A 17,798-nucleotide genomic window follows, 5' to 3' on the forward strand; every position below is an offset into this window, starting at 1 on the left:
CTGCATAGTCATCTGCATACCTTGTGATGTATTTTCACCAAGCGCCACTGCCTGTTAAAATGTCACTGACAAGTTGACAACCAAAATCAACCTTTTAAAGATCACGCCTACAGAACAAAGGTCATTATTATATTTACTGACATTAAATCCTCGGCTTTCTGTCTTTGTCAGCAAAAGTCCATATATTGCCACCAGCACCCCACCAATCGAGTGTGTACAAATCATGAATGTGCATGTGAAGCTGTGACTTATGTCAAAATCAAGGGACAGCTGGAAGCATTCTTCCAGCTGGCCTCACTTGTATTGTCATTTGGACACCGTGTCGTTTTAAATAAAACATGAATGTTAAAGCAGCCATCAGGGTGGCAGCAGTGATTGATCTGAGCTGCATATAGAATATCGTGTAGTGTAAAAAAGTATCGTATAGTATAGTAGAGTATAGTATAGTATAGTATAGTATAGTATAGTATTGCATATACAGTACAGTACAGAAAAGTGAATATAGCTACGTGTTTTCCTTTCTACTGCGGTATCAATCTAGTAAATTATAGTATAATTAATGATTTTTTCCATTTCTTTATTAAATTTGTATTATAGTAAGGTGACGTTAATCATGTACAGAAAAGTCAGTGACATTTCGCTCATTTTCTTTCTCATACAATATCAAGGCATATCATTTCCATAGTATAGGAAGGTGAATACAGCTTTAGTGTTTTCTTCCTTCCTTCTAGAGTAAAGCACATCATTTCGATAGTACAGTATAGAATAGAAAAGTCAATGTAGCATGTTAGTTGCTTTATTTCTTCCTAAGGCATAGTCTAGGCATATCTACTGTATCTATCAATCGATCGATTGAACTGTATCTATCTATCTATCTATCTATCTATCTATCTATCTATCTATCATCTATCCATCTACCTATCTATCTATCTATCTGTCTATCTATCTATCTATCCATCCATCCATCCATCCATCCATCCATCCATCCATCCATCCATCCATCCATCCATCCATCCATCTATCTATCTATCTATATATATATCTCTAATCGCAAGTCATATCATTTTCCAAGATATAGGTATTTAATTTAATATTTCAGAAAGGTGACAATCGGACAACAATATAATTTGGGGAGGGGGGGGCGGGGTTGTAGTAGTATAGTATAGTATAGTATAGTATAGTATAGTATAATATAGTATAGTATAGTATAGTATAGTAGTATTAGTGTGATAAAGTATATCCATCCATCTATCCATCTTTTCATTCTCCAATTATTTGTTGCATCTCAAAGTGCACTTAGTTTTTGCGTAGTGACACTTACTTCTGTGACTAGAGTAGCCCGGGTTGTAGCCGTAGTAGCCGGTGATCCTCAAGATGCGGTCCTCGATGTCGTGCACCCCGTTGTCTGTCACTTTGGGGCCGCCGTTCACGAAGGGGCCGCGACCCGTGCCCCCGCTCGGCGCCGCTTTGCCCGGCAAGAGGGTGTTTTTGCCGTCAAGGGGCTCCAGCCCGATGCACGGCTGCTTGCCGCTTTCCACAGCACGCTCGGCGCTGGTCATGGTCAGTCGGATGTGTAGAGTTGCAAGGACAAAATAGTCAGATGAAGCATCCGAGAGTCGCCCTGAGTCCAAGCCGCATCAACAATTAGCACATTGACATTCCTCCAGTGACGCTCTGCTACGCTCCTGCACGCGCAGCGAGTTTGTCCCAACATGACTGTGGCAGACACGCGCCGCAAGGGGGCGTGTCACTACTGTCACATGTCTTGAATGTAATGAGAATGTCTGGAAAATGGCTGCGTTCAGCAGTGATTCTATGATTGCTGAGGGCATACCTTGCAGCTTTAAATTCATTTTATCATTATTTTAAAGGCATCACCTTGTCTTAAAGATTCATTATAAAACATAGTGTTACAGCATTTCACTAAGAAGTGGACATCAATGTGCATACACATATGCAAGCATTTCCATGTTCATAACCACCTCTGTAGCTGAGAAGTAATTGTTTTTCATATAATCCACAGTCAGGGTTTTCATGGAATAAAATGTGCACATATCCAGAAACTTGCACACTGACAATACAAGCAGGATCAAGTACTGTATATATAAGTAAAAGCAATGTTTTGCTGTTCTCAATTTACTAGATAATGTCTTTTTGTAATCTGTTGATTTGCTTTTCTGTACTATTTCATAGTCTACTTCTACCCCATGAACTGATTTGCTAGGTAGCAGCCAATAAGAGTGGTCAATTGTCAGTATGCAAACTGCAATTGATGGCCCATTCATTCAAAGCACATCTAAAAAGCACGATGACAGAAACATCTTTTAATTCATCACAATTCTAAACATTTGTTTTTACTTAGATGTGTTGGGCTAAATTTGTGTCCGTGTGCCTTTTATTTCATCAAACCTTGGCTGTGGATGGTATGATAAACAATGCCTTCTCAGCCATTTTGGTTGCTTGCAATGATGTGAAAGTAGTTATTTTGCTTGTCACTGATAGTAAGAATCAAATGTTCTTTACTAAAACCCATTATTTAAGATGTTGCACTCATGTTAATTGTACATATGTTCCTTCTACACAGTTAATATATATTGAAGCACAGTATTACATGATATAAAAGGTTGAAAAAAAGTTCAGCTTCCAAGCAATGTGTCCATTTTTAAGAATGGCTACAAAATTCAGACAAAAAAAGCAGTCTTGAGACTATCCCAACACAGGAATTGATCCCAAACCCCCTGTACTCAATGTCAGGGAAGCAACTCAATGAGCCACATAGACAGCTGCAGCTTCTAATCAGTCAGGCTTTCAAAGGAGCGTTGAAGGTTTCAAAGATGCTCAAGCGGTTATAATTTCTGACAGCTGTCCCAAAATTCTGTTGAAAATTCAGCTGTCATGATGTGTGACCGACCACTACTTTTAAATTTGTCAGGGATTCAAAGGAGGGATTGGCTTCCAGGCAGGGTACAATTATTTTAGAGTGGTGATAAAAATGGGTAAACATTGAAATGTAAGAATGTGTGTTTTAAAACAGTTCGAGTTTCAAAGTGCGGTTTAAAAGGTGCATTTAGCTTCCAAGCAGTGTGCCCATTTTTAACAGTGGCTATAAAATTGAGTCAAAATGTGAAGTCCTGAGATTGTCCCAGCAAAGGAATTGATCCCAAATGCCCTGTATTCAAAGTCAGGGGAGCAACCCATTGAGCCACATCACAGTTCCTAATCAGTGCGGCTTTCAAAGGAGCTAAGGTTTCAAAGGCCCTCTCCAAGTGGTCAATTTCAAAAGCACAAACCTACACTTACAAACCAAGTTCTAATGTTTGCTCCGTGAAATTGCATGAATGCATTCCCTTCAGTCTATTCTCTTTATTCTTAGCCATTTCGCTGGGCCGTATTGCTTCCACTAGTGTATGTGGATGTTAGATTTTTAACTTTAACGGCTCAAGTTTCGGCTTTGGCCTTCCTGTATGAAGTTTGCATGTTCTCTTGTAGGTTAGCTATCACCATGCTGACTGTACATACAGCAATCTATTCCCTGTTGGCTCCCAGCTTTTCTGACTTATCTTCGCAATGTTTCAATTTCTTGTTCATAATTAAAAATGAACTTGTTGTTGTTGTAGAGAAACAAATGTGGGATTTTTTTGGTCTTTCATGCTGGTTCACAGCTTTTAAAAACGAGTGCTTTTATTTTCCGCACTTGCTTTTTTTGGATGCAATAGTAATGAAATGTAGCATTTTTCCACATTGGTAGTGAATCAAGGTAAAAAAATAAATAAATAAAGAACAATCTTTTCTCCTCAGTTGGCTGCAGGTTTCGGGGGCTGGCGCTCCACTTGACTGTATCCTCCTTGCTTGTATTGTATGTGGTAGATGCTGCTCATAATACTGGGCTCCAAATCCAATAACACAAGATGCAGTACTTGAGTGCATGTCTTTCCAAGTACTGCACTCTGTGTGAAATCGATTCCCAGTGTGTCCCCTTTTTGCATTGTTGTGCAGACAGATGCTGAGGTTTATGATGCCCTTGGATGCCAGCAGTACGTGCTTCCTCCCCCTCTCTTGCTTACTGAACCAATCTCCACTTTATGTTCTTTTGTTTCACTTTGTTTGGGCTCCAAAACACTTATCTCACATATTCAGTCCAGGGACAGCTTTGTGACCACAACAATTGCTCAGAAAGTTTCTCCTCATCTTTTGAAAATGTATTATTGGACACTTTCTTAAAAGCTTTTGCAGTGCAAGTGAAGTTTTCCTGTTACGTCTTTTTATTGTGCTGCTTTGAAATTCTCTGCTAATCATTAATGCAATATATATGTCAATTACTCACTTTCAAGTCTTGAGTTATTACTTTCTATCAAATGCTAACACATAAAAATAAAGTCAGTGCGGCTTTGGCCCACTTTAAGAGTTTAAGCGTGAGCCATGGCGATGCATGTTCTAAATGCATATTTACTGCGAGGCGCTGAGACAAAGTTACCTTGTCAAGTGAAAGGAATCATTCAGTCCTTGAAGCAATATCTTAAAAGCTATCATTAAAATAAAAAAAATCCATCCTGGTGTCCCTCTTTAATATCACCTCTAATTGTCCCCCAGCAATAAGAGTGCAATGAAGCTGGGTTCAATCTCAGTCAACATATAATTAATATTCAGGGCATCCTCAGGTACAAATCCTAACTGCATGATGAATATTTTCTCCCTCTCATCTATCCATCAGAGTTAAAAAAACAAAACAAAACAAAAAAAAAACAGATCCTGCTGTTAGATGCAAAACATTTCCCTTTACTCTATTATCATTCTTGTGACAAGAGATTTGTTTTGTTCCTGTGCAGCACTGCTTATTCCCTGCAGCTTGTGCGCTTGGTGAGTGCAAGGACTGGTATCTATTTTTAGATACTGGCTGACATTTACATATAGTATATGCTGAGCTATCATGTGGCGTTGGTGATCGATTTACCTAATTGTGGTACCACTCCTGACTGTCTCATGTAAACACAATGCATCTTCCATGGCCCACGTGATTTTATCCCAGGTGGCCCTCCAAAGACCCCCTGTCACCTTCGAGATCAATGATTGACCCCCCAGCCACCTGCAGCATAAATATTCCATGTACACTAAAGATAACTTGGGTGGTCCAGCAGTGAGTAAAAAAAGAAGGTCTGTTTGGCAAAAAAAAAAAAAAGTTGCCAACTGAAAGATATGAGTTCCACTGTTGCCCGGGCTTGTTGACTTGAAAGTCTGGTAAATATTTGCTGTCTGGATTTCATGTCGAATGCATGGTTTTAATCACAGCAGAGAATAATAATATACAGTATATCCAATAGATTTATGGTGTAAAATGTGTGACATAGCCAGAAATACTTGCTCTGTCTAGAGTATTACGTGAGTATACAATATAAATTAGAATGCTGTCCTTTGAGCCATTTGATATGACCTTTCTTTGTTGTTGTCATCTGCAAAGAAACAATGACCTGTTTATGAAATCCCTCCTCCTCCTCCTCCTCCTCCTCCTCCTTTCTCCACAAAAACAAACTTGCGGGCAATTGAGTCAGCTTGCTTTCTTTTGCCAGCCTACATATGAATAAAATATACCACGTCCAAACGGCGCCGTTAAAAATAGACGCCTCGATTATGCCAAGTCACACTTTGCCACGTTTTATGCCTGAGCATGCCGTTAGAGGAAGACAATCAAGCACTGTACAGTACGTAGAGCAGTTGCCATCTTCACATGCTGCCAATTAGCATCAGCAACTGCTGGAAACATGCTTTTGCACATAAACATTTCATAAGCTACCGTGTGTGTCCATGTTTCTCTGAAGGGCAACATCTTGCTATGTAGTGTGTTGCATGTAAAGCACGTGCACACAATGTCATTTCGCCGGGCAGGTGATAAGCAAGGCATGTCACGTACTGTGGCCATCGGAAAAAAAATGCCAATTCAAAACATGTGGCCACTGCAGTAAAAAGCATTAGCCTTTAACCTTTACCTATAGAATTAAACAGCAATCAATATACTAATTGGAAAGGCTATGAGTACACAGTACAGTAACTCTCTCCATCTCATCAGTGGATGAGAGGAGAGACAACAACCTCTAACCCTAACATTCTTCTATCTGAAGGATCTGCAGAACTAACAAAAAACTCAAGCCCTTGTAAATGAAAATGCAATATTTTTGTATTCTTTAAAGCAATACAAATGTAAAAATAGGTTAACCACTGCGTATTTGAAAAAATCTATGCGTTTGACAACCCATTTGCTTGGCTTGGGAAAAAAATGCATTGATGAACATGAAGACTCAAGAATGATGCCGCAAGTGCTTTTGCGTTAAGAATTGATGCATCTCACTTTGCACTGTGCATTCGGTTCTTCTTTTTATTTGTATTCTTGGCTGAATGTCCACTTGGTCTGCTGAGCAGTGTGGACAGAGATATGTATACCAAACATTCAATAAGATGACACATGTGCTTGCACATGCATGGACACAACTGTAGCCACACAACTCATTAGTTGTCTAGGCATCCTTGACTACAGTGAACATGGCCTAGAAGTCCTTGTTTTTCATACCATCTGTAGTCAGGGTTTCTTGAAATTAAATACACACATATACAAATTTTGCCCAACGCCCTCATCATACAAGCAGGAACAAATCTAAGTAAACACAAATTAGTTATGAAAGGAAGTTTGACATTCTGTATGCAGCTCAATAGTCTCAGCACGTTTGGATGGATGACCAGAGCTGGGAATCGGCCCTCCGTCCCCACGTGGTCCCGTCCTTTGCCGGCGACAGCCAACCGCCGTCGATTACGGACTCTTTACGTGACACGCAGGTGCTGCATGAGCAGACACCCCGTCAAACAAAGAAAAAATATCAAACAATATCTCCAAATTATTCAAGTCAAAGCTACCGTATGAGCAAAATTATTCCAACCTACTCTCATACAGTACCTGCACAGATGTTGCCATTTTTGTTGTGAGCGTTCCCATGTGCTCTGTCAATGTATTTCATCGCTGAACAGTATTTCGATGTATTTCACTCTTACAAATGTAGACAAATGTGAGATGTTGCCTTCAGCTGATCTCACCTGAGGAACATAGGAAGCACTCACAAGAGATTTATGGCCCCCAGGCATAACAAAGTTAATTCCCTCTGTGAGGGTTTTCCACACACTCCGTCGATAAGTGCAGTCAGGATGATGGATTAGTTTGCCAGAGTGAGCCTCCACGGTGCAAAGGCTGGTCAACAACAAGGGATGGGAAATTTGGCCTCATTGACCAGATGAGATTGAGAGCAACACTCGTGTCCTTGTTCTTTTAGTCTGTCTAAAAAAGTTTCAAAGATTTTGAATGTAGATATTCAAGAATTGTTCTCATATTGTCATATGCTGCTTGATCTTTTATGAATTAGACATTTCATTCAAATAATGTCAGCGGCACTGTATAAACTCATGACAGGAATGTGTTAAATCTTTTTGTGGAGTATAGGCTTCAAATGGTTATCTGAGATTGGATTTTGCTCTAAAGGATGTAATGATTCAAAGTGAATAGGGGAAAAAAGTAAATCAATACCTCCCTTGACAACGATGGAAGTTCAATCAGGGTTCACCCTCTAAAATGAAAGTCCTTCTGTTGCACAGAAGGATTCCATGCCTGATTTAATTTTAAACCTTCAATAAATTCGATGTTTTGTTGTTTTTTTAGCTATACTATCATTCAGGTCTTTCTCACATACATCTGCGCAAATATTGTTTTTATTTCATAACTGTCTATATGGCTATATGGGTCCTGCGATTGGTTGGCAACCAGTCCAGGTGTACTCCGCCAGGGGCTACAACACACTCGTCATCCTAATGAGGATAAACAGTATAGAAAATGGATGAATGGATGTAATATTCAAGGTCTGCATTGTCCTGCATATAAATTGATCTATTAGAGGAATTACTGCGGCGTTAACTAAGGAGCTGTCACTCATAACCCCTTTATGCAGATTAATGTGCCCATTAGACTACAAGATAAGTTACTTTCAATATCCCTCATTAAAGTGCAAGTCAACCTAAACATATTTTGTTCAAGAATATGTTTTATGCAAGCCTACTAGTGGAAACAAGGCATTCTGATAAAAATTGCGTTAGTGGAATAAGATTTAATCCACTCGTTTTTAGCCATCTCTGGGGGTAAATCACCCATTTCAAATTGAACTTAAAGGGAACAAGAATATGTTTTAGGCCGCCTTTTTGTCACTTCTGTCGCCTGACAATGACATCACAACTGCTCAGGGCTCAGGTAACGACCAATCACGGCAGATCTGTTTTCTGAAGGTGAGCCGTGATTTGTCATTACCTGAGCCCTGAGCATTTGTGATGTCATTTTCAGTCAAGAAAAGGGACAAAATGGCCGCCCCCAGAGATGGTTAAAAAGGGGTGGATTTTGCTGCTTAACTCATATTCCACAAATGCAATATTAATCAGGATGCCCTGTTTCAACTAACGGGCCAAATGGGAACATATTCTTGAACAAAAAATATGTTTGGGTTGAGTACCTTCTTTAAGTTCAATTTAAAATGAGAATGGGTGATTTACTTCGGTTGGAGGGGTTGTATAAAGACAGGAGGATCAATTCATAGAGTCAAACATTTTCAGTCCCTCACAAGGCACAAAGTATTCATGGTCACGATCGGTATCAACTGGAGATGTTCAGTTCATCCGCTGTATGCTGGAATTGCTATTTATTTTGAGTCCTACATCTCATCATACCTCTACAATTTTGGAGGTTTGCTAACATTAGCTGCTAGCTTACTTTCATTAACTGATGTGTTTGGGCGACAGAAAGAGTGAAGACACAGTCGTTTCTCTTGTTTAAATACATGTACATTTAATCAAAATGTTAGCAATCTATTTCTCTGTGTGAGTGTTTGGAGTGAAACATACACATTTCATTAAGTTGTACGTCTGGTTATTTTAAACACTCCTGAACAGGATAATTGGTATTGAAATATGCCACTTTAAAAAAAATTTTTTTTACAAAAACTAAATCAATCAAGTCAGAGCTCAGAAATGTTTGACCTCACCTGGCATTAAGAGGCACAATAATTTTCTGCACACAAAAATCTGTATATTCACCTGCATTTTTCCAATGCATATAGCCCAGGCGTTTTACAATGACTGTATTCATTTATTTTATAGCTGCTACCACAGTGTCACCCAATGGTAAACCCGAGTCAAACAGAGCACTTCCCCGCGGACATTTTCAGGTATTCAAGTTTTGTACTTTAAGTCCTGAAATTTTAATGAGGCCATTTCTGATGTTTACACGTAAATGGAACTCATTTGTAAAATCAGTGTGTGCAAATACATTCTCAGCTGGTGTGTGCAGATGATGAGAGAGACTCTGTCCTCATCTGAATCCATTTGCACTAATTATAATAAATCTAAATTATTAAGTTCTCATTAGAGTGATCTTTATAAATGTGTGCATTGACCTGTTATTGGGCGGGAAAACGGAGCACTACTGCAACTAGATACATTATCTGCCACTAGGGGGACACAAGAGTCATGCCATTGCCTGCAGTCCAAACTATTGGTTGAACACAATCTATGATAAAGAAATCTATGTCTTTTTACAGCCTTTGAATGCTCTTCTTGAGAAAATAAATCTTTTTCTTTCACCTGAATTTGTACAATCACGGCCCTTAAATGAACATTAGCATTTGGATTCTTCATGCAGCCAAAATAAGTACTATTTCCAACAAACTGAACAACTTGATGATGAAAACTGAACCACATGAACTCACACTGAAGTGAGGATGACCTTACTTGGACTTACTGATCCGACTGGAACATTCAAAATAAGCCAACTCTTATAATACATGAAGTAAACGAACTGTGAGATTTAGGGGCGGAGTCAAGCAGTTCCAATAACTCCTTTTGAAATGACATTTCTTTTGTCTTTCTGAGAAGTGAGATGAGGAGGATATTGAAGTGATTGCCAGGTATCCTGAGCCTGAGAGTGAATTCATTTCGTCAGTCAGAAACATATGACTTGTGTCTCGAGAGCATAACACAAAAGAAATCAACTGGTTTGCTCTATATTGCTTATGACAGACTGGGAAGATTGCCCTTGTTCTCAAAGTACCACAGTTTCCACCAGGGTAATTGACATGGATTGTATTTATAACACATCCAAAATAAAAATCTGTAATCATCTATGGTTTCTTGAATCTTAAACCTTTCAAGCCTAACACATGAGGACACCTGTGAGGACGCTATAATCTAGCATCAGTGGACACTAATATATTCAGACAACAGATCACAACAACTCATCAGATCTTCTCACGTGGTCGCTGGCAACTTCTTGTACAGTATGATCTTCTCAGGCTCTCTTTTACTAAAAATTCCAGCTCCATTTATCACCTTTCGCCGGCCGGAACAAATAGTAATCGCCAATAGGCCGGTCCGCCTGTCATTTTAAACGGGCTTCTGTTACGTTTCCCGCTACAAACTTCAACCAACTCTCATTCGCACTCACCGTGTCATGAAAGCATCACCAATGTTTTACTTCTTGCAATGTTCATTGCCTGAAGTATCCTCTATTTCCCATTCATTACTTTTTGTCAACCAAAGAAAGAGACAGAAAAACTGGACCCATGGCAATAACTTTCATCATTCCATGATACAGAAAGCCTTTTTTTCGTTTTTTCAAAGACACCTTGGTGTCTTATTCTAAACTTATTTCATTATTAGACAGCTACAAAGTGTTTATTATCTGATTGCTCTTTCATGAAAACATGTTTAGAAGTCTTGAGAGGGCTTTTGCGCCGATCTGATAATGTCGAGCGATGCTTTCATGACATCCCAGCTGCTCGCTTTCAAAGATGTTGGAAGTATTCAATTCTACTTGAGGTCGCATGGGTCATTTTGGCCAAAGGAAGTTGCTGTAGATGACTGATTTTGATACTAAATGCAAATAATAAATGTTGCATTTAATTAAGCATTAGCAGAGATTTCTTGCAAATAAAAACAAATCCAATACCATCATTTGGATGAATGCAGTGTTTCTGTTTGCTATGGAACAGATGTTTTTGATCTAATATTCTTGTACAGTTTATGTTTTCATTTTTTTGTTGAAATAAAACCGGCTCTAATGAGGCAAGAAATATACAAATAAGATTGCTGTTTATGAAAGTGACCCTTCAGAAATGAATAGCAAATGTATGAAGCAGTCCATGGGAAACGCCATGTTCTGTTAAGTTGAGTTTTTCCGCTTTCCTCAAGAGGTGCATGCTTGGCTCGCGTGGATCACATCATCCCAATCTGACGAAGGTGAGACATTTAGCATAGTACATTCCATGTACATGCACCTCTCATGGTCCTGTCCCATGCATTAGCCGCACCGTTTTTAGGTTTGGAAAGGGAATGCGCCAAGACAAAATCGTTTCTCTCAACAGAAAGAACACTTAACAACAGCTCCACTCAGCAGTTTGATTTGGCTCATTAAGACACGGTAGCGCTCCATCACACAGACGAGCATACTAAAAAGTCAGCAGTGTGAACCAATACGTCACGAGCACTTATTTCTCATGCTGTCGATGATGATGTCTCGCAGCTGTTCGACATCTGCAGATGTGTGGTTTCCTGCCCGGAGAGAAAAAGGCCCGTCGATTCACGAATACATTTCCCATGCTTGCTGGCTCAGCCCGATGCTGCTTCTTGCGTGCGCCGTGCCCTTTTCCTGACAGGCCTGAAACAAGATCCCGAGCAAAGATCTCAGAGTGCGCCATCTAGCTCACTACAAGGTTAACAGTTACGAGACATACCAGCCCCTTTAGCTGCTGCAAATCCCCTATCGGCTTAGATGGCAGATAAACAGCAGTGTGCAAGCCCCTTCTAGTTAAGTTGGCATTTCCTCCTGCGACTTCTTCACATTGATAAGAGATGTCCCAGAAGGCGGCGAGAGTGCTCGAGTACCACTATAATTGTTGACTCCCACAGCATCACGAGTAAAAACACTTGAGAGAATCCATTTGTCTGATTTGTATCTGTTTTGTGAGAGACAAGCAGAGAGCAAGGACGCAGGTGGGGGGTGGTGGTGGGGGATCCCATGGGGTGGCCAGCGCCTTGCCCCTCTAACCCCACCCCCAGCCGAGCCATAAAGCTGCTTGGGGAAAGTGGGCCCTGATTCTTTCTGGTTACAGTGTGGGAATGTGTCCTTTGAGAAAGGGACAAGAAAAGGCAGAGGGAAACCACGGGGAAGAGAAAAAAAGGGGGGGGGGAATCCTTGTAACAGTACCATCAAAAGAAGCAGATGGGAGATGGGCCCTTCCCCTCATTTCCCCTTGCTAAGTGGCAGTGGGGGGGACCCTTTGGTTTGAGGCCTAGCATTGAACTCCAAATAATGGCCCATTAGGTCTCCTGCTGTAGCGTTTAAACTGCAGGTCGTCCCACATGTCATTTCTGTGTGTTATGACCACACTGTCACGCTTTGCCATAAATCACCAGCATTCACTGGCCGTGTGATTAATCTCTCCACTTGCAGCATGCAGGTGGCGCAGGTGCTTGTCAGCTGCTGTGTCTTTAGAGCCAGGTGTTTGCCGAACACAAATGAAAGCCCCAGAGGTGCGACACTGGAACATTAGAGTGGAGGAGTGGCCATTGTTCACTTTCTAAAAATATGTCAAGATGATTGATGAATTCAACTTACAGGTTTTACTTGCACAAAGAAAAGACTGTGATAAGGATGTGATCAGGAGACAAGCAAATAATCAGAACATAATCACAGTTCTTCATGGTTAGTGATTTTTTGGGGAATATGTCTAAAGATGTATTGTCTTTTTGGGGTGGACGAGGTGAGGTTATTGTGGCGCCCATTAACAAATTGGGGTCAAATCACTCTATGACCCCATTATGATGCTCGTTAACTTCAAAACGATCATCGACATCTTTCGGCTGTCTGAAATCCCTGCTAATTATCTGGCAAAAGACAGAACAGGGAATTTGAATGAAATAAACTGAGGAGGCATTGGGAGCACATGATAAGAGAATTTGACTGGATAGGTAAGGAAAGGTGATGTAAAAAAAAAAGTGGCAATGCAGTGTCAGTTGTCCATGCCCAATCTAGAAGATTGTAATCAACTTTACATTTTGAACATTTTATATGATGCCTTAAAAGGAGATTAATAAACCTATGCTTAAACGTGTCATTTTATACAAAAATCAAAAAATAAAATAAATAATAATACAAATAACAGATAATGTTCTACAGTCTTGTCAAATACTTTTTCAGATAAAAGAAACATATTCAACAAATTAAAACTGAATTTAACTCCAACCCTTGCCAAGCGTATAAATAATTTATGGATTATTTCTGCATGAGACATTGTAAGTATCATGGAGACAAACTGCAGCTTTCCTCAGTATAGTCTTTGCCAAAAATCAAGTCCGATGGGAAAACGGTGTGTGAATTCCACTCTAGGTAGCCTACATCCTAAACATTTAACTGCTTGTTATCACTGTGTGTGCATGTGTCTGTGCCATCTCGTCGTCTCTCGGCTCCTTTTAATCCCAGTTCACTGAAGTCTGCTAAAATACGGGGCCACAGAATGTAAACAGAGCCTTATTAAGACTGCAGCTCTGCTGCTGTAATATCACCCTGCAGTGACCTTCAGCCACGACTTGAGCCCTCAGTATGGGCGCTGTGCGCTGCTCATTAAATAAAATTATAATCAAAGTCGTTCAAGGAGTTTTGATAGGTTGGATTTTTAATTGACCTCCACAGTTAGTCATTTCACACTGTGATGAGATAAAACCGTCAAAACAATTTAAAAAGGCGACCTTTAGGAATGGATGGTTAAGCAGTAATGAAGATTAACACCACTTGTGTATTTAAATCCTTTGGAATGTTGTCACCACGACCCATTTCTTCATGCACTGGTGAGGATGATGTAGACTGAGAATCACCTCCCCTGATAACACCTCATTTTTGCTACTTTTACGTGGTATTTGGTGTTGTTTTGTTTTATGTCAGTGCTTTTGTATTTCCTAATGATCCTTTATAAGTCCAGCATTATAAATTAAATGACATGCAACGGGGAGTTCAGCATCTTTCTTCCAAAGTCCCCAAGAGAACTTCAGGGAAACAGAAGTTGAACAAAAAAGTAACGTAGCTATAAGGAATTCAGTGTTTAGCTTACAATAGTGGCAGCTTTAACCTCAACGATTTAGTTGAGGAATCATCTCCCGACCATTAGCCCACCCTGCAATTCCCGTTAGCCAAACAATTGCATACCAACATCCTTATCTTGGGTGATAGTATGGCAAGTTCGACATTTTGCAGGCGTCCGTATAAGCCTTATATCTCCGTTGTCTCGGGACAGCCAGTCAGTCTTGTCTCCTCTGGTAGCTTGTTGTGCTTTTTCAGAGTCTTTTTACAGACTACAAGCAATGGCTAGCAGTTTGTTACTGCTTGTTTTAAGCAGCAAGCTAGCATACGCAGAGCAAAATTGGGCTTTAAAAGCCGAGAAGGATGCTGGTACGGTGCTCGGGGGAGCTGCAGGTGCATGAAGCAAGGCCAGAGCACTTAGAGCTACTCAGTCTCTTATGTTTGATCCTCCCTGACTTCATTTCATTGCCAAGAGTCATGGGTCCCACCCCAGATCAATGCTGGGAACAAGGCAGTCCAGTCTAAGCTGCCTCAGTGCACCTAAACCAGCTAGCCGGTGCCGGAACATGACGTTTTTATCAAATGTACTTGTTTGCGTATTTCCATGAGAAAGTTACAAGCTTTTGGACCGACTCCATGTGCTCCCAGCGCTGCACCTAAAGGCAGTGCCTCTCGTAAAAAACAGTCTCCTTCGTCATCTCCTCAGGGACAGCCACCCTTCCCATGGTGCTCATGTTCCGCTCCTGTCCCCGAGGGGATGGAGGTCCAGGTTTGACTCAGTGAGGGAGGGTACAGAAACAGAGGCGGCGGGACAGCGCGAGAGCGAGACCGAAAAAGAGAGACATCTGCTTCTCATCTTGATGGGAAAATTCCCTTGATTTCGGAGATTAGCACGGAGACCCCCGGACGGAGCGTGCTGGCTCCTTGGAGGCTCACCATGCATGAGCAGCATTCTGGGACCTACTTGGCTGTTGTCCAGAGTAACCCACTTAGTGTGTGACTCCTGCATGCAGTGACGCAGTGACACGCACAAGAACACGACAATCGGGTGAATGATGATTATATCCTCGCTGATGTAAACCAAAGTTGCAAAGTGACAGAGGAGGCCTGGCCTCACTACTGCACTCTTCAGTATTCTTACCTTGAGGCCTTGGGACTCAGCTCTGTTTATTTTCCCTTATTTAACGCTGCTTCACGGCTTGGGGTGTGGGGCGCGATAGTGAGTGGTCTGTGTTCATTCAACACTAGTCTTTTCTGCTGCAGTTCAAAGCTTATCTTGATACCTTTTAAACCCCCAAACCCTTCAGATCTACTCAAATGCGCCACCTTTTTTTTTAGTTTTGTTAATGCTAACACACATTTTCAATCATTTTTCCCCCCTGACTTGTGGAGATCGAAGACATTCAAAGTTGTTGCTCTAAAAGTTTTGTATGGTCTGAAATCAATCATACCTGTAGTCATGTTTGATATTCTTGGGATGTCACAGAGCCACAGAGAAGATGGGTGCCCTGTGCTTTTTAACAGACGATTATAGCATAATGGATATTTTGGCTTTTGTTATGGATAATTGCAGGGATCTCTTCAACGGGAAAATATTTTAATGTAAAATCATGCGCAACGATTTTATTAATAACGGATAATAGGGGAAAGTCATTTGCTATTTACAAATATAAGTATCTGTTGGCCCTTTCCACAGACATTATTCTCACTTTTCATTGTAAATGAGTAAACAATGGAGCGACAAAAGCATTCCTACAAATGATTATGGAATTTCTTTATTTGTAAATAACATGTTAAATATCCACCTCGCCGCCTGAGTCACTCCGCATGTGTGTGTTCAGCCCAGCAAAGCTTTTTGCGACTTTCTTGGTGGTTTAATTAAAAAAAAAAGGGGTTATTCTAAGTTTTGCTACTCATTGTGTTTTGATGAGGCGCAAAATGCAAATTTGACTGCCATGTGAAACTCCTTATTTCAAGCCTTGTATTTTATCGTTTCATGTTTTTGTCATGTAAGTTACTGCAGATTCTGACTACTTCAGGTGATGCATATGGCACAGTTGTGTGCTGTTCTATTATGTTTTTGTGTTGTTTTGATGGTTTTTGGAACTGCCACGTGATGAAGACCGTTGTACCTTCTGTCCTCTGGAGGAAATCAAACCTCACGTTTTTTCCACTGCTCTTTTGCAGACAGATTTTTTTTTTTTCAATTTCTGTAGTACTTTTTTTGCTTTTAACGTGCAAATACACCCTACTTCATTTCTAATTTTGTACTTGAAAATATCATTGGCAGTATATGTACAGTAATATGGCACATGTTCATTCTGCAGGTCTAAAGTTACTGTTTTATCCACTCGGGTGGTCCTTAATTGTCTGTCCCCTCTAGGCAGCACCATCTGGGATCGGTTGTCTTCACTCCCCCCTGGCAGCAACACTTCAAGAGCAGACTCTTAATGGCAGGCACATAACATACACATTGTCACGAGTCATGAGACGCACGGTCTGTCCCAGCAAGTGCACAGTAGCCACAAAGCAATGAGCTCAGCCATTTCTGAGCATAGCACACTTAAACTGATGATAATAAATGGCACGGCTGCCAAATTCCCATCAGTCGGCTTTATTATTTATTATTTCAAGTTATTAACTTCCCTTGGAACTCTGACCTGACGCCCTCGTTCTCCCTGCTCTGGTCCCATTTCCCTTGTTCGACAAGCTACAGTATTTGAGTGGATGTATTTCAACACATATAAATAAATCTGTGTGCACAATTTGCTTGTCTGCCATTTGTGTAAACCACAGCGCACTGATGAACGTCACCTTAACACGCCACGGCCTACTTTCGACTTCCTCTGAACTGCTCTCCTGACATTAGTTATTTTCTCTCTCCGGGATCCTTACATTAAATCTCCCCATCAGTGTTTTATTGAAAAATCAGGATTTCTGTGATTATTATCATTGCCAAAAATCCTTTTAATCTTGCTCTTTTATGAAGAATGCAATAAAAGTAAACAGTTATGACAGAACAAGCAGTCCATTCAGTTAATTCCATTTAAATCCATCTTTGTAGTTTGTACTAAAAAATTATAGACTTGTGATCAGTTTACCAAGGTTTATATCCTGAGTGGCCCCCGAGGCAGGATAAACTAATTTGAGCACTCCGCTCAAATAAATAGCAGCAGCCAAATGCCATAACCAAACTGAATATTGCTGACTGATTAAATTCATGGATACTTACAAATCTGCCACAAACTCGATCTAATCTCAGTAGCAGTCGATATAACTATTAAAAAATGTGTTCCATAAGCCTTTCCTTGATCGCTTTTAATAACATGTCCGGAGGCTGAAAATAATCCTTTTCTTTAACAAGAATGCATGTGTATGCCTACCATGTAATGTGATGCTTTGCAGCAACACACCTGTTGGAGCCCACATTATATTTACATTAAACATAATTTGAAAGGATTATTATATGACTAGAGATGTTAAAAAGATCTCATTTGTCTGTTTAATAGCTCAAGCCAAATCACCACTTACAGCGTCAACCCGTGAACTTGCCAATGTGCTACACATGTGGAACCTCTTAATGGAAGTTTGGAGTACATGGCCGAAGGCGTGAGTTACAACCTGCTCGCCCACTGCGGGGCGTCCACGACAG

General features: G+C 40.5%; 1 protein-coding gene and 1 long non-coding RNA gene across 2 annotated transcripts in view; one reads left to right on the plus strand and one right to left on the minus strand.

Annotated features, from left to right (window-relative positions):
* Positions 1-1,696, minus strand: part of slc35f4 (solute carrier family 35 member F4) — a 16,223-nt gene extending 14,527 nt beyond the window's left edge. The window contains exon 1 of the mRNA XM_086049677.1: positions 1,322-1,696. Within this exon, the coding sequence (XP_085905803.1) occupies positions 1,322-1,559 (238 nt within the window). The 5' untranslated portion in view covers positions 1,560-1,696. The remainder of the gene's footprint in view (positions 1-1,321) is intronic.
* The window catches only part of LOC147137538 (uncharacterized), a 21,404-nt gene extending 4,669 nt beyond the window's left edge, over positions 1-16,735 (plus strand). Inside the window, exon 4 of the long non-coding RNA XR_015089328.1 lies at positions 16,530-16,735. This is a non-coding gene — a long non-coding RNA (uncharacterized LOC147137538). The remainder of the gene's footprint in view (positions 1-16,529) is intronic.
* Positions 16,736-17,798: the final 1,063 nt, after the last annotated feature.

The sequence above is a fragment of the Filicampus tigris genome, chromosome 13 (genome assembly GCF_054856515.1).
Source record: "Filicampus tigris isolate MCC_2025a chromosome 13, RoL_Ftig_1.0, whole genome shotgun sequence".
Classification (NCBI taxonomy): Eukaryota; Metazoa; Chordata; class Actinopteri; order Syngnathiformes; family Syngnathidae; genus Filicampus; species Filicampus tigris.